The 27,626-nt window shown below is 42.1% G+C and overlaps 1 protein-coding gene across 6 annotated transcripts in view; it reads right to left on the minus strand.

Moving 5' to 3' along the window:
- Nucleotides 1–67: 67 nt before the first annotated feature.
- Nucleotides 68–27,626, minus strand: part of EPB41L5 (erythrocyte membrane protein band 4.1 like 5) — a 49,445-nt gene continuing 21,886 nt past the window's right edge. For 2 of the 6 annotated variants that reach the window (XM_048954154.1, XM_048954155.1), the window contains exons 12-26: nt 27,078–27,247; nt 26,344–26,450; nt 25,821–25,848; nt 23,701–23,743; nt 22,755–22,873; nt 15,081–15,247; nt 14,693–14,787; nt 10,750–10,878; nt 10,063–10,124; nt 9,473–9,574; nt 8,973–9,066; nt 7,978–8,055; nt 7,451–7,492; nt 6,897–7,030; nt 69–6,046 (exon numbers count right to left, since the gene is read on the minus strand). In XM_048954154.1, the coding sequence (XP_048810111.1) occupies nt 5,989–6,046; nt 6,897–7,030; nt 7,451–7,492; nt 7,978–8,055; nt 8,973–9,066; nt 9,473–9,574; nt 10,063–10,124; nt 10,750–10,878; nt 14,693–14,787; nt 15,081–15,247; nt 22,755–22,873; nt 23,701–23,743; nt 25,821–25,848; nt 26,344–26,450; nt 27,078–27,247 (1,428 nt within the window). In that variant the 3' untranslated portion in view covers nt 69–5,988. The other 4 variants (XM_048954153.1, XM_048954156.1, XR_007378746.1 and 1 more) reach the window with 4 other exon arrangements.

Consider the following 27,626-nt stretch of genomic DNA (forward strand, 5'->3'; position numbering starts at 1 on the left):
TCCCCAGGAAATCCTGAACATCCACCTCAGCCCACGGGGCCCTGCTGCACCCCAACCCCTGTACCCCAGAGCTTGGGATGGAGCTGAGATGGAAAGGGACTGCACCCCACAGCCCCTCTGCAGCACGAGCATTCCTCTGCCTGGCACCTCAGTCTTGCTGGTCACGCAGCACTTGTATTTCAGGCCCTATCCCAAACCTGCACGCGGTATCCAGGACCCACGCACATAATCCTTGCTCATACCATGGTCTGATACTCCCTGAGATGTCCTGTTTCAGAACTCAGTGCCACCAACTATGCCCAGCAGTGTTCCCATCACCCCAGGTAGTTCCACTCCTGCTTTCCTGGTGCAGTACATTTGTTATTTGATGTAGAGGAACAGCAGAGGCTTTGTGAATGTGCTTCTGCTTTTTCTCCATGCCTGCAGCAGTTCGTGAGAATTCATCCTGGGCCCAAGCCAGTGACTAAAAGCTACAGCCATCTGAATGCTCGGAGGTGGCCTGCATGAAATAATGAATGGAATTAGTCCAGCTGATGGCAGCTACTTAGTAACAAACCAGCACTGATTTTTGGCTGGAAGCGGAGCAGAGGGGCTGTCACTGAAGTGAGTTGTTCGAAGTGTCTCTGAAAAAGGGAAGTTTGCAAACCATGTATCACAAGAGAACAATTCCATCAGCCTTAATTATCTCAAACTCACTGTCTTTAATTACTGCTTGCTTTCTGAACATCAGAAAGAGGATTTTCTCTTAAAATATAGACACAATAAACAGGGTGGCTTTCAAATTAAAAAAAAAAAGCCCATCTATTTTCAATATATTTTCTTATAAATGCATTTGAAGAACCATTGAGTCACTTACCAGTGGGATCTTAAGTTTGACCTACACAGAAAACATGCCACAAGGGAAATGACTTTCTAGGAGCTTAGCTATTAAGTTGGAACTATTTCACTTCACAGAATCATGGAATGGCCTGGGTTGAAAAGGACCACAATGATCATCTAATTCAATCCCCCTGCTATGTGCAGGGTCACCAATCACCAGACCTGGCTGCCCTGGGACACATCCAGCCTGGCCTTGAATGCCTCCAGGGATGGGGCATCCACCACATTCTTGGGCAACCTGTTCCAGTGCGCCACCACCCTGAGTGAAATTACTTCCTTGTGATACGTCATTGAGAAATTAAGATGATCTGATGGCTTGGATGTCCTCTGCTGCCTTAAGTAGAAATAAAGTTTCCTTTAACCCATGAGCAGCACCGCTGTACTTGGAAGCGTAACACCATCCCCTGAACACTGAAAATAAAAGCCAGGTGGCACCGCTTCTGACTGCACTTTGTGGAACTACATGCGGCCCTTCCAACCCTCCTCCTGGGCACCACACCCTGGGCTCATTTTCAACACACCCTACTGTCTCCTTGGAAAATCTCATCTCACTTGAAAACGCACCACTTAACTCTTTACCAAGTGTACATGTTATCTTACACTTCAATCAGTGGCAAAGCTTTTGTTGGCCACATACCTGGGGCTCTGAGCTCAGGGAGCAGCACTGCCAGCCCCAGTGACCCACTCCTGTCCCAGGTCTCAGCCACCCTCCTGCCTGCCACCATAGAGCCTGGAAGTGCTGAAGAATGACTCCACAAGACATTTGCACGGACGTGGTGTATTTCAGACACAACTACAGCATAAACATTTTGAGATCGGGTTGCGGACTACAAACCACAGTCCCTCGTTCCCGTGTACAGTTTCTATAAAGATGGCAGTGCAGTGCCCAAAGCCGCTCATACGTCACTACTGTGAAACAGAAGCAAGAGGGTGCACTTTGTTTTATAAAAAAATCCAAATAAATTATACACTGAGAGCTACCGCCGAGCTTCTCATATAAAAAGGTAAAAATACAGTAGTTAGTGTGGCTTTAACAAAAAAAATCTAGCTAAAAAAATACTCTTACGTACTTCAAAAATAGGTTTCTCCAGTTATAGGAAGGGGCGTGTGTGTGTTTAGGAAGCAAAGTGCTCAAGCCCAACAATACAAGAGAGGTGCACTTAGCAGGAGAAGCCCCGTGGCTCCCTGCTGTGACACAGCACAGGGAGCAATGCCCACCCCTCGTCCCAGCAGATGGGCACAGCCCGTTCCTTCTGTAGTGCTGACTCTTGGACGTGGATATTACACCTGCATCGCTGGAAGGCCATTAGCATGGAGTTCTGCTTTTTTGGTATAAAAGCTACGATTGTCTAGCTGTGACATTAATGCATCTAATAGCTACGTAATTTTACCGCTGCTCTCTAACTAACAAACACTCTGCGCTTCCCCTGTGGGAGATTCAGGTTGTCCCAGAACACATTCACAATGTGGAAAATACATCCAGTGCAGTTTGTGGCAGATCTGAACAGTATGGCTTTGCTTTGAGAAACAAAAGCAAGAATTGGGTGCATGGGCTGAAAACAGCATGTGGGAAGACCCAAATGGAACCAAACCTTTCACCTGAGACCCTCATTGCGTGCAGCCAGGTTGTGACCAAAGAGTTGTCCAAAACATACCTCTGGTACAGCTGGCTGTCTCTGACAAGCTCTGCATGGAACTGCAGTTTAAACTGGAGTGCATTCCAACCTGAAAAATTATATATATATATATATATATGTATATATATATATATATATATATATATATATATATATATATATACGTACATATAATTTTTTAAGGGATCTGGCCTTTTCCAAATGACTGCAACACAGCATGTAGCTGTATTTCTTCATTCCTTTCAGCTCTCAAAGCTTTTAAGTGGTCAGCAGATCTGCCAGCATCCCAACATCAGATTAACACTGAAGTTTCATTTATCAATTTCTTTGAACACATACAAATAAAATAAACCTTTTAGAGGGTGACTGCACCTTCCAGCCAATCAACCAATAGAACAGCCATGTTAGGAAAACTCCTCCTTCTCAGTAGCATACTGAGACTCATTGATACTCTACAGCATTAACTGCAAGAACCATGTGTCTACTTACATTTGATAAAGCACAAGTGATAAATAATGCTACGTTACCTGATAGCCAGTCACAGCACAACACGAGGCCTGTAGTTTTCAAGCAAACCAGTGATGCAAAGCTACAGGACCTTCAGACACTGGACTATGTGCCTGTTCAGATCACATAACTGTGGTGTCTCAGTCTCTTCAGGCTCCCCATACAAACAAATGGAATAGCTAAATAAGCTACGATGAGTTAAATGGACTGTGCATTTCCTTCAGCTACCAGGACACTGCTGGGAAGAGCTAGGTTTGCAGCCTCAATTCTACTGGAAATTGCAGATCTCTAACACAGAAGCTGAAAACTTTGAATTTTTAAGCAAAATTTCAAGTATTTGGCTACTGGAAGTGGAGGAAAACCTTGCCTCTACGAAATTCTCCCATGTGGGAGTTTAAATGCAACATTCCCTCCATCACCACCAGCCCAGCCACACTGGCAGTGTAACAACTGGGACTTGGAACCATTTAGATTTTAGGAGGCCACATTCACCATGTGTTCCTTACTTGTTTTTAGGGTTGTGGGTTTTTTTTTTTCTTGTTTTTTTTTTTCCCTGTATGTGATTTCCCAGAAGGAATCTAATTATTTAACACTCAGTACTTTAAAAGTGTAAACTTCTGTTATTTTACTTCTGGGAGAAACTCAAGCTAACAGTTCACAGAGCTCCTGAACCCAATGGGAAGAGTCAAATATCAAACATGCCTTAAAGAAAATGCTTCTGCATTCTGTCTATTTACAAAACCAACACATGTAGTTGGTGAATGCCAGCTCAGCTGCTGAGCAAACAGATCGATAGTGAGTGCCAAGTTTCCCCACACAGTCCTGGCTTTGTGCAGGAAGCAGACTGTCGCAGCCATAGCTTCCCTTTTTTGCTGCAGGAACTTTTCTGGCAACTCTGTTAATCCACACTAAGACGTTTGATATTTGAATCGGGTATCTTTCATGTTTTAATATGTAATAAAGCTCAGATTTAAAATATAAAAAAGCCAATACTCTGCTGGAAGCAATGATGGGAGGTAAATGCTGGCCAGCAGAAGTGCACCACTTAGGCCCAAAGAGCAGCTCCCCTTTGGCTGGCAGTGATGTGAGTGAGGAAGTGTGCCTGAAGCTCCTGCCATCCATTTCAACTGTAGGTTACATAGGCAAAGGCTGCAGATCACTCTCTGTAGCATATGTCAGTCAGAATCGCTTCCAATAGTCCCTATGTTTTTCTGTTAAGGCCTCTGAGGTTTTGAGGAGTGGCAGTGGGCTGTGTAATGCCAAGTGGTTTCTTCCTTAAAACTCTCAGTCAGCATCTTATAAAAAATAATGAGAACAGCCATGAGAACACCCAAGACATACCCTAATCTGAAAGCAGCAGCCTAACAGGACACCAGCTTACCTTGCACAGCCCACAGCGGTTTGGTCCAACTCTTTGTCCACATGGAGTTACGCTCACGCAGCAGGCACGCACAAAGAAAGTTGTGCATACAGGTTTCTAACTCACTTCCACATTCAAAATTGTTCCTAAGAACCCCATGGATATAAATTGTTATAAAGAGCAGCGCTGTGCAGAAAACATCCTCCAAGCCCACTCATACGTACAGACCTCTTCCTGAGAAGGATCCCAGTAGCTTCAACTGTGCTTCCCTGTTTGGAGATGTGGAATTCATCACTGGGCTTCTACACTTCTTCCTCTGACTCTGCACTGGTATTTTCACAGGATATATTCCCAGGGTCCATGTTCTCACCTCTACACAGGGATCCTGAAGCCCAGGACACTCTTCAAATTGTATGTGCTGTATCCTGTACTTTACCTGAGCACTAAAAGGTCTTTACCAGCACTGCAGAGCACGCTCTTGCAAGTGCTCCTACCTTTCTCCTAGAAGCAGGTGAAGTGCTTTTGGGAATGTTTCATCTCTTTTCCCCATTTTCACCTTACTCTGTATTTTGTTCCACACGCTATTGGAACAGGATTCAAGGTGGTATTAAGAACTGACCCAGTTGTACCCTCATGCCTTATGCTGCGTGTTAAGTATTCTCCAAAGCACAGGACCTCAAACCAACACCTAGCAACAATGTGAATAGAAAAAATGAAAATCTTGTCCTTCCTAGCCCTGAACGACAACAGAACTAACCAAAAAGCAGCTCCTGAAGTAAGCTGTACTCACAACTTCGCTACTTCAATGCTGAAAACAAAAAAATACACCTATAGCCTAAGTACACATCTGTATTTGAGTCACAGAGGAAATGAAATAACCAGTGTCAAAATGTGGGACCTCTGCTGCAATCTGCTAATGCTGTAAAAGGTTTGGCAGGCTAACTTTCCTGATTGCAATGAGCAGCTCAAATCCAGTCAAAGTAGTTTGTCACAATAGTTTGTCCTGTAAGAAGAGGTGCAAAGATTACCAAGGGCTTTAAGGCCAAAAGGAGCATGTGTGGCAGTAAAACAAAGGAAACTCAGAGTGACTAATCACACAGAAGAAAATGATCTTGGCCACATGAAACAGTCATTGCCACTGTGAGCCACCATACACAGTGTGGCCACAAGGTGGCCCTACAAGTTCTCCTAATCTTCCCAATATTACTCTACAAAGGACAGGGACGTGTTCAAATACTGCAGAGCTAACATCACAGTGATCACTTGCCCGTAACATTTGAGAGGCATGAGACTAAACCAAGTGTGAGTGGAACACAACTACATTTTGTTCCTCATGTTCAGAATTAGCTCCAGTGTGATACTTCACTTCTCTTGAGGGAGAAGATCAAACTTCCATGTGGTTTTACATTTCGGCTCAGACTGTAATTCCAGTTAGATTGCAATAAATGTGAAAGTCTCTTCCTGGATTCTAGCAAACCAGCTGCTGTCTCACTCCCATTCAGTAAAAGCTTCATCCCAAGCAAGTCTTTCAGAAGGATTCCTTGTAGATGTCAGAAGATTTGAGTTTGAGTTTTTACTAGGTGGGAAGTACAGAAGCTCCATCTTCTACAGTTCAGTGGTGAGTAAACATTTTGTCCTTAGTGTAGCATCCTCAGCGACTGGGCTAAAAGGGGAAAAAGCGGGGCCTTGTGAATGCACTTCTACAAACAGATCTGCCATGAGAGATTTATAAAGTGAAAGGTATTGATGGGAGCAGAACTAAGAACTAAGCATTATTCCAAAGAGCAGCAATAACTGCTGCCTCAATCTAGCAAGTCCAAAGAACCACCCTTTCCGACGGCCAACCTGCAGAAGGGCAAACAGAACTGACTTCCAATAACACATCACTGCCGTCCACTTTCTGCCCACCAATGCTTTCCCTTTCTTAAGAGGTTCAAAAAAAGAACTGGTCATTGCGGCTAACCGTGCCTCACCAGTACAGCAGAATGGAGTAACAAGAGAAAACATTGCTACAAACTCTAATCTCTGACTTCCTTACAGTTTGGAAGAAAAAAAAGAATCACCAGGAAAAAAAAGAATTGCAAGTACTGGGAAGAGATTTTTCAGAAAATGCATCTGTCCTGTAATCTTAGTCCAGTACTAAAAAGATAGGGAGCCAGATAAAGGAACCAAAGCAAAATGATAATTCAAAAGAATGAATCCACTTTACAGTGGTTAGAATGACAACAGCTTTACATCCATTTTCAGCTGATTGTATTCTTTGTTCCTCTAGCAACTTGAATTTAAAAGTTCTCTTACCCTTATCTAAAATACCCGTACTACACATCAGCAGCTCTACTGACTTATAAAATTTCAAGTGCTGAGAAGTGAGACAGAGCTACAGTTTAGAAAACGAAGCAAAATCAGGCAGTGTATCCAAATGACCACTGTAACTACTGAAGCGGAAGGAGGAAGAGTGCACACTTCCCCTCCATCCTACACACGTACTTCTGGAATGTGTGCTGAGAATTTACCTTGCAAGGACTTCAGCTGTCTGCTGGCACGGTGGCAATCCAGCTGATGACAACAGAGCCTCTGCGCTGCCTTTCACTGCTTTCAGAGATAAGGCAACATCATTTCCCAAAGGCCCGTTGGACATCAGTCCAGTCTGAATTGGGGAGAAAGAAAAAGGAAACTGAAACAGAAACCTGCTAGCAGAAGACACACTAACTATTCAACGTGGTTATTTACCACAGGGAATTAAGATCCGTCAAGTTTGAACTAAACACAAGTTCTTCAACTTCACGGCATTTACCCAATGCAATGTAACACAGCAAAAATGAAGCTTTAAATATATATTTTAATACATTTATAGTTTAACTCAGCTTGAATTGGTTTGCTTTAGTTTTGGTCTGATGCACTGTTGTATGGACTTTCAAATTAATATAAATTATTATATGTTGCTCATGTTCTTGTTTGTTAATCATGACCAAAGCTCTCTTTTCTCCCCTTCCCCCCTTTTTTTTCCCCTGAAGTTGCATTTTACACGCTCCATCTCAAACTGCTAAGCAATGGTTCAGCAACTCACTGGCACTAACCACCTCGGTGTTATTGTGGGCTGGGAAGACACCTACAGAAAGCAAAGAAAAGCTCATTAGAAACAGCTGGAAGAAACAAACAGATTTGACATAATACTGCACACCTAAAACAACACCAGGTATTTGTCAGTCGCTACTCAGAATCTGCCTCACAATATAAGAAGCCTTTGAACCATGTTAGTGAACAGCTGCAGGTGAAGTGACTTCTCACAAGCAGGTAACTCACAGCCACACAGCCAATACATGCTCACTCACAGAAACTCACTGGCAACAGTTTCAGCATAGCTTTCCCTTCCAAAAGACACCCAAACCCAAACCCACTGCTATTTTCTGCTTTGCAGATGATGTTAACTGAGAGTACTCTTCTGTGAGTAGTTTAAAGGTGCCCCAGACTTATCACCAGTTCACTCTACTGCAGCAGATCCAGCATGATGGACGGACGCCGAAACCAGAACAGTTTGTGAGTAAAAGCCATTGTACTTGGGAAGGAAGAAGTTTGGTTTTGAAATACATTTACCCGAGGTGTTGCTTCTGTAAAGTCAATTAGATTCTCTGTCAATGATGATAGGAAAACGTCCTGGTCATCTGGAGCGCTCTATGGAATAAATCAGTTTTGAATTGAATTCCCAATAGCAAATAGATTTGCTGAACACTACAGTGGCTTCCCACGTTACAGAACGGTGTCCATAAAGAACACTGCCATTCATTAGGACAGTTTCCTCAAATCTTTTTGTATCATCTTTTTCAACAGCCTTCTCATTTCACTGTTTCCCAGCAGCAAACCGGAAAGAACATCATTGCCACTAAGTTGCAGAACTGCCCTGTTCTCCAGTGCAAAGCTGAGGTATTGCATCACTTGACAAGAAGGTCAGCAAGGCCTGCAAGCTGAGCATCTGAACTCAGAAGATGAGGGTGATAATTATTCAGTGGAATGAACTATATAATACTGGTTTAGAGGGATGACAGATAAAGGGCGTGTTGCTTTAGTCATCCAGCTTAACCCCTCAGCCTGCTGAAACAACAGCCAAGTACAATGTTGGATTCATGTTTTGTTTTGGAGAGGGACAAAGGAAAACTGACCCCTGAGTGCATCACAAAGACTGCTTTGTGCATTTCATGGAGTCCAATAAAAAAAACCACCTTAACCTTAAGGCAACCAAAATACAACAATCAAACATGACTATTCAAACTTTTTCCTCTGCCGTTATTTCGATGGAAACTGCATGTGTCAGAATTCCATAATTGCACCCATCTTCCCCAGAGCACCAATGACCAACCAGTTTAGAAAAATAAGTGTCAGGCACAGAACCTGACACAGAAGAGTCAGAAATGTACTTCAAGAGCGATGCATACAGCAGGCCTCTGCTCCAGAAAGCAGTCTGGCATTCAGCAGTGACTGGCATTCACTGTGTTATGACAGGCATGCAGTAAGGTCTGCTGTGGTTGCCTGAAGGCATCAGTAGCTCAGAGTGTGACACAGAAACCTTCCAGGCTGACAGGTGGTAGTGATACCTTTGAAACAGCAGCCTCCTCAGCTGGAGCAAGATTAGCTGGAATCAGCAACTCTTCATGGTTAGAGGCAGCATTATCCTCATTTAATGCATTACTGCAAGGAGAAAACATTCTCATCAGTGGATGTAACCAGTGTTCAAAAAGACCCAATGCTATCAGCAGCATTTTCAGCACTTATTTCTAACTCACGTACGCAGAACTGAAGTCTTCCCTGCAAGCCTCTTATCTCCCCAGGTAGGGCCAGGGGCAGCAGGATGTCAAATATTTCAGTCAGTTCCAAAGATGAGAGAGATCTCTTACTACTTGATAAGATACTCACCCCGAGGCACGGCCTACACTGATTAACTGTTGCAATGCTAATTAAAGAAGCATCTGTAAACCTGTTTAGTTAGATACAGCCTAACTGCTCAGCAACTGCTCCTCATCTTTCCAAGTTGGTTTCATGGCAATCTTAGTGTGGCTCTCTTATCCCAGAAACACTTTTCTACTGAATCACTTACGGAATGAATGTGTTTGAGGCAGGGGTTGTTTTCAGGTTGTTTTGAAATACTGGACTGCTTGCTGAGGGACTGCTCTGGGTTTTCCCTGATGGGAGGATGTTCCTGTACAGTGACAACAAAACAAAAACAAACACTGAAAGCTCTTCACAGACTACCTGTTACAGCATGTTTTTCAAATAGCTAGGTACTCTTTTTGTTCCATATATTACCACATGCCCTTTGAAATCTGACACAGGCTCATCTCCTTCAAAAAATTACACAGTTAAAACAAGTAGCTGTACTTTTTCCAGTGCTTGGAACTCAGCTAGAACTAAAGCTCATATAAGATTCAGTAATTCTAGAAAACCAGCTGCCAGTATGGGAGAATACAGTAAGAGTACCTGAGTTACATTAATGTATCGAAACTTTGTAAACACAGTTTTTAGTGTTTTTCATTCTAAAAACACACCATGCTTACCATGTTAAACAACACTACTCCATGGTAAAATGCAACAATCACTGACACTGAGCACTGAGACTCCACAAATACAGGTTCTCAGTGCTGCACTTGGGAAAATACATTGTGCTTTTCTTCCAAATCAAGACAGTACCTGGAAGCAGCATCCTGAATGTTGGAATTCTTGTTACCTGTCAGGCTGTCTTCTCTTACAGCCTAAGACAAAAGAAACAAAACAAAACAAGCATATCAGATTCCTGCTTCCATTTTGTATCAGTTCAGAGACTCATAGAAAAGCTGAGCACCTCCTTCCCAGCACGAATCTGTGCTGCTCATTTACTGCTCAGGGCCCTCAACCACCAAACTCCTTGTGAAAATTTCAGTGCAGATAACTTGCTAATGTAGCCAAATAAAATACCACTATTTGCTACAGAATTTAGTGGAACGTGCCGAAAGCATGGCCTTAGTGGCAGAACTATGGAACAAATATTTGGTTAGAAGGGATCCTTTGGGGGTTACCTGATTCAATTGCCACTCGAATCATGGCCAAGTGCAAAGGTCATTAGATTGTTCAGGGCTTTCTCCAGCACCAAAAGGGATGACAATTCCTCCCTGGGCAAACTGCACCCCTGTGACACTGTAAGGCTGGCAGGCTTCCTTATTCTGCCACTCTTTAGATCTCAGCTCCTGAAGCACCCCTATTTGCAAAGCCCCTTCTCCAACACCACACAATTGCAGTCAAACAGGGAAAATGGACACTTCCTGAACGTGGGGGCTCCTCACAACCAGTTCTAAAAAGCCATCTGAGAACACTGTAGCTCTCATCAGTTGAGTTATTTACCTTGTGCCCTGCTTCCACCTGGGCCTTCAGGATATTGCTTTTCATGTCAGCTGGAAGCCATGTTGCTGCTGCTATCGGGCTCTCCATTGCATTGTTAAGACATTTATCTGTGAGCTTCACCACTTCATCCTAGGCATGAAAAATACTCATCAGAAGCAGTTCCCACACAAAAACTCTGGGCTGAAATTAAATAACATCTCCAAAGAGCAACAAAGCTCTGAGTGAGAAGAAAAGTAGTGGTTATACTAAAAAGAGAAAGCAAACTCTTTGCTTTGGAACTCAGTTCTAAAATCACAGCAGCAGAACTATATTTAAAAAAAAAAAAAGAAGAATAAATACAGAAAAAAGCACAAAGCTTAAATGTAGAGAAGCAAAGAGCTGTGCTGAAAGTAGCATGAAAGAACTGAACAGCAGTGGGTTCTATGTACGTAGCTGAGCTTACTCATATGAGATTAATACAGCAAGTATCATATAATACTGATCAGCATAACAGCAAATTAATAATTCACTCTCAAAAGTAACATGGGAAGATTTTTGCTCTAAAACTGCTCATAAATTACTAAGTTTAATGTGTTAGCTCCCACTCCCATCACTAATGAGAAGAAACTGGCAGCCAGATACTTGACAAAGACAATTAAAAATACCTTTTCAACACAGTATATTTCATTCTGTGAATTACATTTCTTAATTATAAAATGGTAATTCATTAAATATTGCACCTACTAATTGCTATTTGATTAGTGACAGAAGTTAATTAACTGAGTGGAAACTAAACCTGGTGACCTCTCTTCTCAGGGTAGGACTCAGCAGGGGGAGACAGAGCCCAGCCTTCCCCCATATGCCACGTAGTGCCTCGCTCCTGTAACCTTCAATGGAGCAGCAACAACCCTGCTGCACTCTGACTTGCATGAGCTGCTTTAAAAACCACTTCAGCTAGCAAATATTAAACACTGCACATTCACCTAATTCACAAAGACCATCGGTTTATTGAACACAAGTCTTTTTATAATACAGAAACTACTGGAATTGGCACAAACCTGGAGCAATTAAAATGGAATTATTTTCTGTACGGTTGAGGAACCAAGCTGTGAGAAACCTTAAAACCTTACACTTCACCTCCCTGCACTGGATGCTGTATGCAACAGCCTCAGAGCAGAACACTTAATGCACTCCTCCAGTTGCAGCAGAACAGTGGACTTGATTATTTTAACTGAGAACATCAGCAGAGCAGTGCTTTAAACACCATTTAGTCACTAAATATTAGTGGTCTAACTTCCTCTCCCTCTCCTCCATCTGCACAACTAGCTCTCAGTCACACCAGCCTGCTAGCAATTAAATGCCCAACTCTGAAAAGCTGAGCATTATTCAGAAATACTTTAATGTTACCAAATATAAGTTCTGTAACACCAAGGAAATGTTTCCATCAGCACCGAAGATTTTGAGATTTTTCTTAACCATTTCTGTTTTGCTGTTTTCTACGGAAAGCACCTGTAGCTAAAGGGGAAAGCATTTGGCAAGTGGTAAGAGGGCCTCAAGATGTAAACCTTACCATTTAGTTGTCCATATAAAACAGTAAGGCTGGAGTTTGTCAATACTGTAGCTTACTACAACTGTGTATTGTCTCCATACACTGGGTGAACCACGTGTGTTCTTTATCCTTCAGCCAAAATACAGAGAGCTAAGCAGCAGTGTAAGAAGGCGAGACAAAAAGCAGCTAGGGAAAGTTAGCTGCATCCTTGGTTGCTTTTTAGTAGTCATGCTTAAGTCTTAGTCACTCTTTTCAGGACATACTTCCAAACCATTCAGCCTTCATCTCCAGGCACAGCTGGGGGTTCTCATTCGGTTCTACTGTCACCTCCTTGCCTTTGCAGCCTGAAGCATACAGTCTCTAATCTGTCTACCTCGTTAAACAAACATTCTCAAGTCACCTCCTGGCAAGCTGCATCACAAACTGGTAAGTTCCATTTCATCTTTTCCACCTGAGGAAAAGCACTTAGGGTACAGTCTTTTAAGTTTTCACAGTGAAATTCACACATACTTCTAGAAAGCTGCTAAGGCTTCATTTCCCAAAGAAAGACTCCACCTGCACACTGTTGATCCAGACACCTATTTCTCAGCTAAGCCAATGTTTCTGCATTCTCATCATGGCCATATATCCCCCCCACATCTGTGACTGTGATAACCCACCCCCTCAGCACCTCATACAGCTGGAGAGCTGTGATTGTCCTATATTGGCATCTATAAGATCAGCTTGCCACAGGAACCTTATCTTCCTTACTATATTACAGTCATGATTTAAGAAGCTCTAACACAATTTTGCTCTGTTCTCTCCATGTAACCAACTGGTTTTTGTTCTCTGTTTGAATTAACACAGAGCGCAACAGGCAAAAGTGTTCTGCACTAAGCTGTATTCTTTGCTTTAGTTTATGCAGAGGCAGCGTTTTGGCGTAACAAGACCTATAGGCTACAGGCTAATCTTCTTAAAGACTCGGTAATCTTTGTAATGCAGTCACCCAGCAGAAAGGTACACAAAGCATCCCTACAACAGCCCTTAAAGGGGACAGAGCACAGCAGCCTGCAGCACCAAGCACACAGAGCAGCAGCACACACACACAGCAGCCTCTCCACAAGAAAATCTGACCGATTTCATTAAATGGCACAAAGGCTCTTGAGCCTCCCCACAACACAGGGCAGTGCCAACAGGTCGAATGCTGTAGATTATTTTAGTCTGTACAAAACGCAGTAAAGCACTTACAGCTTTAACATAGGGAAGCAGGTTGCTTTTTTTTTCCCCCTCTTTAAACATATGCTTTGTTCACTGTCAAACCTGAAGGGAAAACTAAATTAAATCTAAATTCAAAAATGTTCAGTCCAGAATCTGTTCATTTTAAGCACCTCTGCACTCTATATTCTAAAGTGTAGCTGCATGCCCAGGCGTGACTGCAAAGAACATCCTGCATGAGTGCAGCTGTCCAGTAACCAGTGAACTCCTGGTGCAAAGCTCTCTGCTGCCATAAGGAAGGATCCTGTCCTCTCCATCCCTTCTAGTAACACTGCTTATTTTCACTATGGCTCTTTGATCCCCTCATGAGCCTATTTACTTCACACACCCACACAAAACTACTAGTAAAAAAAAGTTTAAAACTGAAAAAGTTTTTAAAGCTTTTAAAACGTTTTAAAAAGTTTTTATTTTTGTCACTTTGTAGAATACATTGGTTCACTGCAATATCCAACAGCTATTGTAGGTGACAAAGGAATGAGGGAAATCAAAGAAGGAAAAGCAATGAGGAGCAAGGGAGAAGAGAGCTTTCTCCCTGGTCAGGGAACTGAAGCTGTTATTTCAGCTCAGCTGCCTGCAGAAATGCAGCCCGACTTGCTCCAAAGGAGCAAAGTACTAAATAAATCAAACTCCACCGCTCCCCTCTGTGTAAACACACATGGAAACCTCTGCTCCCACCAAGCCCAGAGAGCTGGTGAGAACCAGTTACTGACAGGAGGAACTGACCACCAGAACACCTCTTGGAGCAGAATGTCCAAACAAACTTCTGGGAGGGTTATGGAATGCGACTGGAAAATGCTAAGGGAAAAGCTCACCTCCTCAGAACAAGAGAGTGAATGATACAAGGCTGTACAGCTGGCAACCTACAGATAAAGGCAACAGAGGAACTGTTGCAAGTGTTTGAACTTTTTGCTCCAGCAAATATTAGAAAATCTCAGCAGGCTGCAGTGCACATATCTGCAGGTTCACCTCTGCCCCATCGTATGCACCTCATTTCCTATCATGCACAGGTTTACACATAAATATTTCTATCTGCTTTCCTATTCCCACATATTACTCATCCCTATTCTTAAAAATCTTGCAAACACACCGTGCTGCACAGCATTATCTGAACAGAACGGAGCAACTCTGCCACAAGGCACAGTGCCCACAGTGCCCACCTACCTGCACGTTGATGTTTATGTTGGGACACTCAGTGGGCACGGGGCTGCCACACTCTGCCTCCAGCTGCTTCAGTTTTAGGAATGCATCTTCAAAAGCTGAAAAAGACAGAGAAGTCAACAGCTTTACTAATGTCACTGCGGAGCTAACTTGCACTAATTGTGAGGTTGAATGTTTGTTACAGGACTTCAGCTGAACTCCTAAACGCACTGCTTCATATGGTAGGAGGGCTGCATTGCACTGGCAGGCAAAACTGTCCTTATGCCTGTGATCTAAGAGAGCTCTCTAGGACACATCTGGATTCTTGTAAGGAAGCAGCCTCGTAAGTATTTCACCAGTTAACTGACCCTGCACACCACAATAATAGGAAGAAATCTGTAAGTTTGCTTACGGTCAGAGTCTGTTTTCTCAACTGCAGCTTCCTTAGTGCCAAGATGAGGGCAGCCCACAGCCTCTCTTGAATCTCCTGTTACCAGGGCAACGACAGGACTGCCTACAGCATCATCCACACAGGTCTCTGGCAAATCCACACTGTCGAGGATATCAACAAGGGGTATGCTGTGAAGGCACAAAGTTGGGCATAGAGAGGAACAATTCCATTACCAATCTTTCTACATTAAAAAAAAAGAAAAAAGCTTTAACATGCAGTCTTTTTTCTTCTACCTCCTTTTGGGGCACCAGACACATTCCGGAAAAAGTGTCTGAAGTAAACATTAGCAGCTCTGCAGGGATTTTAAACAAAGAAGCTGCAGTGAAAACCTCTCCACAATGTATAAACACAGCAATTAATTGTGAGAAAGTGAATAGCCCAGCATATTGAGCTAAGCCCTACCCAAAGCACATACTCACGCCTTCTGGAGGCAAAGATGCACCATGACATACCATGTCAGCTCTCCTTCTGCAAGTGACTCCAGTTGTTTTAAGAAAGAGGAAAGTTGTTACCTAGTAAATGCATTTGTTTGAAATAAGTGTTTGGAGATTTTCTAGCAGACTCACACCACATTTTAGCATTTTTAAATGAGGAAAAACAAAAGAGCAGGGGAAGACAGCTGATATTCTTCACAAAATGCTATTTCTTGGTGCAGTGCTTCCTCCAGCTGTTGTAGAAAGAAGAGGGCAGGAGGGTCCACTGCACAGGCCTGCACCAATGCTGTGCTTTGGTCAGATGCACCTGGCTTCAGTTTTACTAACTTGGGCAGACACAAATGAAGTCACCATATGTAAGGGAACCATAGCACCTACTCTGTATCCCTTATGATTGCTTGCTTTCATCTCCCCTGCTTTCCAAAGGAAATGGCTCCTTTTCATTTTGTCCTACCATCTGTATTTACAATGCAAATAGCAAGGTCCAAAACAAACAAAAAAAAAACCACCAAGAAGAACAGAAACAGAAACTGTATTATGATGCTTATGCTGTGCCAACAGCCAGGAATCTCATCCATCTCTTGGAAGTTGAAGAAATCTGTTTTAACAGCAAACTGACACATACAGACACAGCAGCTGCTGTGGAATGTAATGGTTAAACAGACAACCTGTGGATACAACTGCAGTTTGATTGTCACTTCTTTCAGTCAAAAATCACATTTACATACAGCACCTCTGTAATACTGGTATCAGAAAATCTATCATTTTTGATGGACCAGTTCCAAAGAGGAGAACAGTGAAACCAAGCAAGTACCCACCACAGAACTTACCATGAGCAGGAACAGACACTCCTGCAGGACTGCTCAGATCAGCTTCTCACTAATGGGTTTATGCCCTTTTCCCTCCAGCCCCTGGAATTTGGAAGCAGTCCAGTGTTGCCACTAGAGGCTCCAGGAAAACAAACTGCCTTCAGCTGAAGCACCCAAAAGAATCCGTCCAGTGTTAAACATACACCTCTGGAATACGCTGTAGGATACCACCATTTCAGTGCTCAAAATGTCTGAATCGCCTGAACCACCAATTAATTGCAGCAAGGCAAACTGAGGTCACTTGCTTGATTCTCGAAGCACTGGAAGGAAAAGCTGCTAGCAAAGCACAAAGTAGGAAAATATCCATTTCAACAAGAAAACGTATAGCCTCTGTGTGCATCACTGATGGGAAGAAGCACAAGGCTGCTTACCAAGAGTAGAACGACAGATAGAAAGAACTTATTAGAACTGAGCTGAAAGGCAGGAATAGATGTTCTTCCAATTAAGGCAACAAAGGAAGCAAGACCAAATCGTGGACCTCGTCATCAGAGAGAATAACCACACGGAAGTGAGAATGTTTTCTAACACTTTTTTTTCTCATTTTCTGACAGATTTTTCTAAGTAGTCACCCAAATGTTTAATAGGACAACCAGCACAGATTTTGCCAGGAGCATATTCAGAGGTGCTGAGGACACGACGTGTTGAAAGAACAATGCCTACATAAGTTCCTAAGAATTCCATGCAAGGGAGGTGGTGCAGAGCACCAGTCATTTTGTAATGCTTGTCTGAGTACTGCAGCACAACAGGGAGAAAGCAGATACGAGAGGAAAAAGGATCATCAAAAGGATGAGATCACCCAAGAACATTGCACTGGTTGAGGCCCCTCACATCATGATGCTTCATGTCTGCAGCATCAACTGCTACCAGTGTATATGAAGCAAAGCTGACAAATAATACCAGCAGTTCAAATCATATGAAGAATTACAACACAGAAATTTTCTTTCCCTACACAGAAATGCACAACACTCCGGAAAAGCATAGAAACCTTATGGATATTAAGCAAAGCTCTGCCACCACCATACTGTTTAGAAAGACACCTGTGCCACTCCTGAAGCACAGGACCTGCTCCATTAAAAAACGCAGCCAAGTACTGCAGGTGTCAGCATGTGCTCATTGGGTACCATTTCTCAGTTTGCTGCTGGGAGTTGTCATCTTGGAAACCAGGCTAATGCTCCTGAAGCCTATGATGCTGCACTACAATAAGCTATGCAACTTCATAAATAATGAAGAAAAAAAACCAAGTAGTTTGCTTTGCTTCATAAATAAACAAATCCACATCGTACATCTAAAGCCAAAATTAGGGCAGCGGGCTGCTGTCATCACCTCTGTAGGTTCCACACATCTTCTGTACAAAGGCTGCATTTCTTCAGCAGGTTCAGAGATAGAGCTTCTATTTCATTAGCAGTCTCCTCAGGTGCAAGGGTAAGGAGACCAAAATACCTCAGGCAATATGCAGCTCTGTGCTAGCTCACACTTATTGGTTTAGTTCTTCAGGGTTGGATACAATGTTTTTGTATTTCTGGACTCTGAACAACTGGCAATTTTAAAATTATTCAAACACCTTCTTCATGCTAAAAGACAAACAGAAGTGAATTTGACAAGCCCTTCAACGTCATTTTCCTTTTTCTTTTTTTCAGTAAGAAAAAGATTACTGCAATTTAAGAGCAACTTATTTCAGAAACCAGATGAGAACACAGAGGGGGTAAAGAAGCCTGTGTTGTTGAAGAGCCACAAGAACAGAGAGAAGCCACCACGGTGGAGACTTTGACTTCCCAGCAAAGCCAGTGAACCACCTGGCAGGGCTGGTGTGTGTGGCATGAAACAGTTCTATTTTGCTTCAGCACAGCACAGCAGCAAGAATGACAGAACATTTCCTGGAAAGCAATTAAGACATCCCCTAGAGGGGAACCCCTCCCCAGAAATATAACTCTATGCCTTTTCAGGAGTTCTGCTAATTTTATTCTTAAAAAATTAAAATAATTAATTCTATGTCATTTTCAAACAATGTGTTTCAGCAGTGGACTTCTTTAAAAAAAAAAAAAGTTAGTTTTCAGATCAGCCACCTATCTTAGATACGTTTAAATAGTCATGGTACAAATGAAGGGGCAGTTGCATCAATTTCTTCAAGATGTTTGAAAGCACATTAAAAGCCACCGGTTGCCATGTGCAGTTGTTACTAATGTGTGCAGCTCGCAGAGTTAAAAACAGCTAAAATTCTTGCTATCATTAAGAAAAATCTTAGCACAATTAAGGAGATACATATTGTAAGATGTAAGAGCGATGGGCGACCTGCAGCCTACGTGTTATTCTTCTGTAAAGAGTAAACACCAAACAGCACAATATGCAGAGCCTTCATAAGAAACACTTTTTTCCTTTCCTAGTCATCTTTGGGACCGGTGGCCTCGTATCACAGACAGCTCTGAATGCAACTTTCCAGCCTCTGCTACCAAGCGGCCTCAAGCTCCCGAAGGGCCGGCATCTCACAGACTGGTCATGGTGGCTTGGACAGCATAGGTGGCAGCACTGCTATGCATTCCTGCATTCTTCACATTGTGCTCATGAACAAAAGCAGAGTACTGTCCATCTGCAGGGTGGGTCCTCGGCAGGGCCCGCGTGTCCCACAGGCTTCCACCACGTTGGCAGCGGTCGGCAGCGTCAAAGGGCCTGGATCATTGGGGAGCGGGAGGGGCACAATTAGTCACTGGGTATGGAGGGGGGGAGGAGAGCACAGCAGGAGTAAAGCGAAGGAGATTGACAGAAAAAGCCAAGGAAAAACGGTATTGCTGGAAGGTAAATATTGAAGGACAAAGGCATGCAAGAATATGTGCATATTAAGGCGGTGTCAAACAAAGCCTTTCACTGCTCAGCATCATGCATCTTTTTGCACAAGTCTGAAGCGAGAAGTTGAGCTACCTCCTGTAGGTACTGTCTACACTTATCAGAAGGAAAATCACTTCATATTTCAAAGCGCTTCACAAAGCTGAGCAAGAACCACTGCAAATGTGACAGAGGCCTCCCAAGCATACAGCAGGCTGCATTTCAGGAGCTGAAAGGGTTCAGATGGCAGCTCTAATTGCACAGCCGAGACCAGCACTGAGACCCTGCTTTCTAGTTTTGCATGTGAAGGCATAATGATACACAAATGCTCAGTTCATAAAATCAAAATCGCAGCAGTGACACGCCTGCTCCAATTGGAACAGAGCTCTCCAAAAGCTAGTTAGAGGAGCAGGAGAGAATGCTCAGCACTTGGAAAGCTGTTTAGAAAAACACTTTCATGCAGGTGCCAGTAGATAGAAGCAATAAGGCTTTGGGCACAAGCATCTCCAAAGCAGCAGGGATAAAGAATTTACTCAAAGTGCTGAATTTCAGAACATTTTAAAAAACGTTTCTGCTAAGCGCTGTCTATCTTGTACTAGGATCCTTCACTGCAGTGCTTCAGAACACATTGCTGAACGTTACTATCAGGTACCAAAAAAGAGCTTGAAAAAAAGGGAGCTCTCAAACTACTCAAGAAATTCCTGGAACAAAATTCTCCTTCATTTTCATGTAAAATTCTCTATTTAGTGACCCAAATGTTGCTGTTTTTCATTTAGAGGGCATCTGAGACAGCCCTTCAGTTTAAATTCCATCTTTTCCTGTTCCCAGCCCTGCCAGCCCAGCCAAGCAGCCAGTGCATGTGTTGGGAGATCACATGTGCTAAGGCAGGGAAGCAGAAAAGCATGTGGGATTCACAAGTGGTAAATGATTAACGTGCAGCAATAGTCCTTCTTTTGAAAACAGAGAGGATTTGGGTAAAGCTCAGCCATGGGTAAACTCAGAGAACTCAGAGTTTCAGCTTTTGTAAAACATTCTGGAGAAATGACCCATGAACATCAAATGCACCACTCCTCAACAGTTCATTAAATTATCTTCCAGTTTCTCCAGCTTAAGCAGTTATGAGAAAACTGCATCCACTAGGAAGGAAAAAATCCCTTGTGTATTCACAATACATGAGCAGTCAGTAATCATTTGTCATCTATTCTAGCTCCAAATAGATTCTTGAGAAAAGGTCAAAGTTGGAAAGATACACATTATGTTTTAGGCTTTGCAGCCTTGCAGCCAATTCCAGGCCATTTTAAGACCATCCAGACCAGTATCATTTTCCGGTGATGACAATTTTATATGAACGGAGAAAAGAAAAGAAAAACATCAGAACCTTTCCTGTCTGGCAGAGTACTTTCTCTGATCTGGCACAAATGCTGTTGGCAGCTGCAGCATTAACATTTCAAATTAAAGGAAACGTTGCCATTAAGAAGGGATCTAATCTGCAACGCAGCCAGCATGGGCATCTGCCAAGGGAAGTACGGAAACGCACAGGGTCGAGACCTCACTTCTAAACCCCTTCAATCCAACCATCAACAAAATCCCCAGTCCGAAATATTTCAGTGCTCTCACCAGTACTTGGCAAGCTCTCTCTAAAAGAAGACTATTTTTCTGACAGGAAGCAAAGATAATCCATGCAGAAACAGGCCAATTAAAGACAGCAGCAGCTGACAAGAGAACTTGTTAGTAGCAGACAGCAAGGCTTGAAGGCAGTACCCAAGCTGCAGCCCCCACACTAGGTAGCTATGCTCCAAACACTGCAAACCTAGCCCCACTGCCCAGCTATGAAACAGCATGTAGCTCATCTGCTGACTCAGCTCCAAACTGTTCTCTTCTTCTCACAGCTGGATTTCTCTTTCATTACAGGCAGAACTGCCTCCAATAATCGTGCTATGGCTCTTGAAACCTAATACATACACAGTACAAGTATTACTCTCCCGATTAAAACACATTGATTGCCAGGCAGCATGTTTTCTTTATGGGATATTGCTTTGGGTTTCGTGAAGATATAGTTTGTATTCTTCCATAGAAAGGCTACACAGTGCAGCAGCTGGGACAGAAGTTGAGATCCTCAGATAGCATTAAAAGTGACAAACTCAGGTTCTAAATCCTAGAGGAGGCATACCAAGACCGAATCTGAAACAGACTGGCTACAGAGTCCTCTCTGGTTCTGAACAAAAGCATTAGGATCTCTAAGAGAAGCAGAAGCCTTATGAATACCAGCACAAATGTCCGCCTAGATCAGATACCAGGAAGAGTTGCTTGGAGCAGGAGTCAAACATTTTCACCAGAAGAAATAATGGCTGTAGCACACTGCTTGCAGTTAGACCAACAAACAAAAAAACAAAACCATTTTGAGAAGGCTGAAGAACAAAGAAACCACCACCTTTCACCCGCCACCACGGAGGGAATCAAGTGATCAACAGGATCTCAGCACAAGCACAGATTTCAGCTACTAGATAAATCAAGGGCACAAGAAAGAAAAAGAGCATTGATCACATATTCGCACAGAATCGTCAACATAATGCAACAGACAAAGCAAAATTATCCTCCCTTTTATAATACAAAATCCATAGTTTTGAAACTCATCAGTACGATTTGCAGAACTTGAGCACATTTGTCACTGCAGGATTTATTCTTAAGAGGTGCTGAAGCAAATCAGATTCATACGCCAGTCAATGGGAGAGGGATCTTTTTTCTCTTGAGGGCAGGAAGAGCTTAGGATAAGAGCTTTACTGTCCATCCACTCCACCACAGCTGATCCTCAGAAGTCTCACAGAAATCAGAACTACCCTTCTAGGATCAGCCCTAACAGGCTGAAGAAGGTCAGAAGTGCGCACACATCAGTTTTGGTTTTGAAATACTTTTGCAATATAACATTTCTTTTAAAATGATGAATGATACAGAAGTTTACTTTCAAACAAATCAAGCTGGTTTTGAGATGCAGCAATTCCTTAAACAATGCTCAGATTACATAAAATCAAAGCTCTTATCTTTAGCTTGTGTCATTTTCCTCAAGCTCCCATTCTCCCTAAGACAAAGATAAGATCAGCTTGTCCATTTAATAAGGTTTTTCTAAGAGATTCAACAAATACAACGATTTACAAGATTCTGCATTTTATTAAGGACAGAGGTAAGTCTTTGGGCTCCATGATACCAAGCAAAGGGTTAAAAGAAATATTAGGACAAAAGAAAAGAACCCAACTCTTTCCAAGACCTGAAAATGCTGTTCTGGATGCAGTCACTGCAGCCCTGGAGAAACTGTCTTTTGGTTGGCAGTGATTATGCACGTTGCCTTCAGCTCTCCAGACTACACTCACAGCAACAAATCAGCTCCATCACCCCTAACTTGACTCTCAATTTACGTTAAAGATACCAAGTAGGCAGTTCACTTAAGCACAGACAAAGAAACAGGCACTTGGATCATGCCTAAGCAAGCAAAATTCATTTCCCAGCAAAGCCAAACGTACCACTTCTTGTCCTGCTGGCTGCCTCCTGGGCTCCTTGGGAGGTTCTCTATTTCCACTAGGACTGGGGCAGAAGGAACTGCTGCTGTTAGGACAGGTAAGTTTGGCTTCACATTCCAACTCTTTGGAGACAGAACGTAAACAAGTAAGTTGCTATACACACTTCAATTAGGCAATGACATGTTTTATGTAAGAAAACATACGACCGCTTTTCCTTAAGCACAAAGCTAAAACAAGGCTGCTTTCTTGCATTACTTCCACAGCACTGGACGCCTATGCCCAATCTTTTCCAGCAATACACAAAACACCAGGATTGGACTGAATTGAAGGCTGCTCAGAAAACTCAGTTTGCATAAAAGCAAAAGCTGGGCAGAGCACCAACTGTCTGTTTGCTTCTAGCTGAGACTGTGTTCAACGTTCAAATACACCAGATTTCCAATTCCCACCAATCTGTGGCCCTGCAGTGACTGAAATGCTCCAGAAAGCATGACAGGGTCTTTGCAAACTCCAAGTCCTATTTTTTGGTACTCAGAATGAGAGCTACCTTACTGTGTTCAGTGAAACAAGGCCTTCTGTGCTAAGGAGGTACTGTAACCAGGAATCAACACTGGTGCTGATGGATTATTCCAGGCCTTTTGTATTACTTAGCATGTGGAATTAATGTGCTCTAGATACTAAAATCTTGTACACAGAAGTACTTTCGGTACCTAAGAAAACCTGCATTTATAAGTAGAATAATTTATACAGCACAGAGATATGGTATATCCTCTTCATTCCAGATAAGTTAACCAGCTACCTTGCTTTAAATAAGTAGCTACCTCTTCGCTTGCAGTTTGGTTAACTGCATGTAACTTTTGATACAGCTGGCCAGGGAAGGAAATAATGACATCCTCAGATCTGCTGAAACACATGAAAACTGTCTTTAAAAGATGAAAGAGATAGGCCTTACTTGTGATCCATTGGTCTGAGTAATAACAGCACTGTTTGGGAAACTGAAAGATAAAAAAGGATTCACATCAGAATCAGATCAACAAATTCTTGAAGTCTGACAAAAGTGTAAGAATTTTCAAAAAGAAACAAGATTTAATGAAGACCTTCCAACATTAAACATTCCCAACGAAAAGTTTGAAAACTTATGTTCTGGGTCAACTGCCTCATTTTAGAAGAGTAAGGGTACCATGTTGGTTTGCTTTGTTGTTTTTGTTTCATCTGTAATTCATCTTTGTTTTGTTATTTCCTCTTCCTTTCCTGACTCAGTTCAGCCCTTCTGACTCAGCAGTAAGGCAGGGAACTTTAAAAGCAAAAATTGTATGATTTTTATTTAAACGCTCAATAAAACACAACATTGTCAAAACCTCACTTACATGCTGTAAGTGTTCTGTCAGCTCCTAAACTAACACACCTCTGATTTAAATTCCATACCATAGTTTGGCAGAAAAAAAAAAAAAAATCAGAGCTTCTTCTGTATACAGGCTCTAATAGACTGAATTACTACTTTGGTCTTAAAAGCAGCTATTCAAAGTTTTACACACAAAAGTTCAGCACGGCATCAACAATTTTATGCTTTTTGTTATTCCACATATTCAAATGTTCGTGTTGTTGTGAGATTTAAAAGCACGAACATCCTGTACAATAACTAGGTGTTGTAAATCTTATGCAAAGGTAAGTGTTCAAGAAAAGATTTATGGCTTTTTTTTTTCCCCTTTTTTTTTTTTTTAATGGCTCCAGGATCTTACCACTAATTATTCTTTTGATTGATGATCTGGACAACAGCAAACCAATATGGCAAACTGACAATTTAAACAGGTCTCTGTCTAAGCTCTTCCTTGCCTGCTTCCCAACTTTGCACCTTCTATTCTGAGAGAACGTGGAGGTTACCACAGAAGAGAGCAGAAATATTTAAGAATGCCTTCTGGGCAGCACATTCCCCATTGCTGAGGTAATGCCAAAGAGTGGAACAACATACATCTTTCATGATGCATTTCAATTAGCAACACTGGAGTGTAGAGTTTCAGCAATGGCATTGATTGCTCTGCAGACCAACATAACAATGCCACACCTACGTGGAGATCAGAAGGCTGCCCTTATCAGAAGCAAAACTGTATATGGAGTTTCTCCTCCCACTCTCACAATGACCTAAGCAGCATGAAACTCATGGGAGGCCATAACAACAACAGCATGACGAGAGCACTAATTAATCAGGCCGTCACACGTTTCGTGCAGAGGATATTCAAGCACCCGAATGATAGCCAGCATTAAAGAGAACTTTCCAGTGTCATGAAAAGGAAAGCCAGCAAAGGAGGGGACTTGCCTATAAAGTCCCGAAGTCAAAGAGACCTCCACTAAAGCAACTGCAGCACTGGCCTCACCTTTCCTAGGCTTCCCCCTCTCTCATGGAAAAAGCAGCCTGGACTGAAAGCCAAACTTGGTTCCTCCATTACCAGGGAATTCTTTCAGCCTCTCTTCCTTGATGGAACATCATAAAACCCAATGATCTGGTTTCATTTCATACTGCAACTATAGTATGAACTTCCACATTCAGAAAGACTCCAGGCATAGAAATGAAGCACCTAAAGGCTTCTCTCTCAGTGCTGGTTGTGACTAATTCGTTACTATCAGTATATAAGAATATTCTCAAAGAATGTACAAATAAATGTAAGTACAGTACAGAATTTAAAGATAAAAGCACTTCAAACACTTACATATCTCAATATACTGCCAGAATAAGCAGATCTCAGCAAGAACCTCATGTTTTCACTTGATCTTTTTACATTGCAGCACAGGGAGCTACAGCTTATAATCTGCAAGTTATCAGCAGTTTATAATCATAGCTAGTCATAAACAAATAATGTTGCCCTCTAGTAAGCAAAATCTTCTATGTGACAGCAATACAGCAGCTCTGCTTCAAATAGTAGGATTTGTTTAAGGCAAACAAACAGAAAATCCACAGCAAAACTACAGTTAAGAGGTGAATGCCATTTACATTCAACTAATCTTATAACTACCTGCAGACATGCACTCAAATATAGCTGACAAACATCAAAGAGAAAGGTTTAGAATGCATCTTACCTCGTTTCTTCAAGTTTAGCAACATGTGCTGCAAAAGTATACATAAAGTGTTAATTAAAAAATTTGTAATTAACCTGTCAGTTAAATATTACAGTGTATAATTAACATAGTCAAGCACTGACTAAAAGTAGGCAACTAAAGACCAAGCATTGCATGTATCCCATGTATAACGTGTGAAAAACAAAGTTTTAAATTGTAAAAATAAATAATCTCAAGAGTAAACCAAAGATGTGGATTTAAGCAAAGATCTGCCTGGAGGTCACATTGCAAGAGGGAGGAATAAGAGACAAGGTGAGCACTACATGCTGCCAGGCAGCACGTTGTGCTTTGGACACAAACAAAGCACAAACGTTTTCTGACAAATCGACTACCTCCCGAATAAGTACAAAGAAACCTAATTTTGAAAATTCAAGAGAAGCTACAGGAAAATGCCTACACAGAACCTTTTAAGGACATGATCATCTTTAGAGGAGGTCATCACAGTGGACTGTATGCATCTCAAAAAGAACTGTCACCAGCTTACCTTTCATTTGTAGTGTCCGTCTTGAGTATCTTTTGCTGGGCCTCCTTTCAAAGGATGCTGATCTCCGGGCTTTGTTGGTCTTGGTGGTTTGGTATTCTGTTTTCCCACTAACAGTGCCAAGTAAACAACAACATCACTTTTTATGATGGAAAAGAGACACTGTTCACAAAAATATTACATTTCTAACTTAAATTCATACTTCAGTAATCAGATCTCAGTTCTATTTTAAAAGTCCCAAACTTAACACTTCAGAAAGTCACAAAAAAAGGAATTTTTATGACATCTACCCTTCGTCCATTTTCCCAAAACAAAAAGCTGAAGGAAAGACTTCTTAAACATTAAGTTGCTGAGAGAGCAAATTTTCCTTTGCTCACTTCTTGGTGATGGTACATACACAGACAGACAGAGGCTGAAAATTCTAGTAGGAAATAAAACTTAAGGTAGCTTGCCAAAGCTCATAGAAAAATACAGTAACAAAGCTAAAATGATAACATCTAGATATTCTAATTCCCAGGCAAGTCTTCTTTCCTCAAGGATTATTTTCCATAAGCATTTTCAGTACATTGTTTTCCTCAGGACTGTAAGAAAAGGGCTTGGTGTTGGGCTTTTTTTTTCCTTTTTATTTTTTTTCCCTGTAGTATGTGTTACCAGGGTGATTGCTAGTTGCAGTTGTAATTCTTGTGGCCTCACACTACCCACCGAGTTCAGATTGAAAACTGATGGACCCAACAGACCTGTAACGGAACCGGGAGCCCAGCCGAATGAAGCCTGATCTGCTTGAGCTTTTTTGGACAGGACCTCGGAGCCGGAAGAAGGCGTGATGTTCCACTGCACATTTCCATAAGTGTTTGCAAGCCTTGGGGTGATCCAGTCTAAAGACAAAAGTATGCTCCTGCTCCTTCCCCTTAAAACACACAAAGTATGCTAATGATTTGTAAGAGGCTTAAACAAATCAAAGGCACAATTACATGCAGGCCAAGTAGAATACTTCTTTTAATAGATACTAAAATTTGTGGTAAAGGAGAAATAATTAAGGCAGAAAAATTAATCTTCTTGGAGGATTTAAAGAATAACTGCTCCAATGTCTTAAGCTGGGAATGGCCAGCACCCGTAAATTTCACAAAGCAAATCTTAACTAACTACAAGTTAGAGACATTATCATTATTGTTGTTATTATTATTATTATTATAGAAAGGGTAAAGTCTATGAGGCTAACTTGGTTTCACTTCCAAATCTGATCTCTTCAAGTTAACAATGCTCACATTTTTATCTTCTCAGCTCTG

Source organism: Lagopus muta, chromosome 8 (assembly GCF_023343835.1).
Source record: "Lagopus muta isolate bLagMut1 chromosome 8, bLagMut1 primary, whole genome shotgun sequence".
Lineage (NCBI taxonomy): Eukaryota > Metazoa > Chordata > Aves > Galliformes > Phasianidae > Lagopus > Lagopus muta.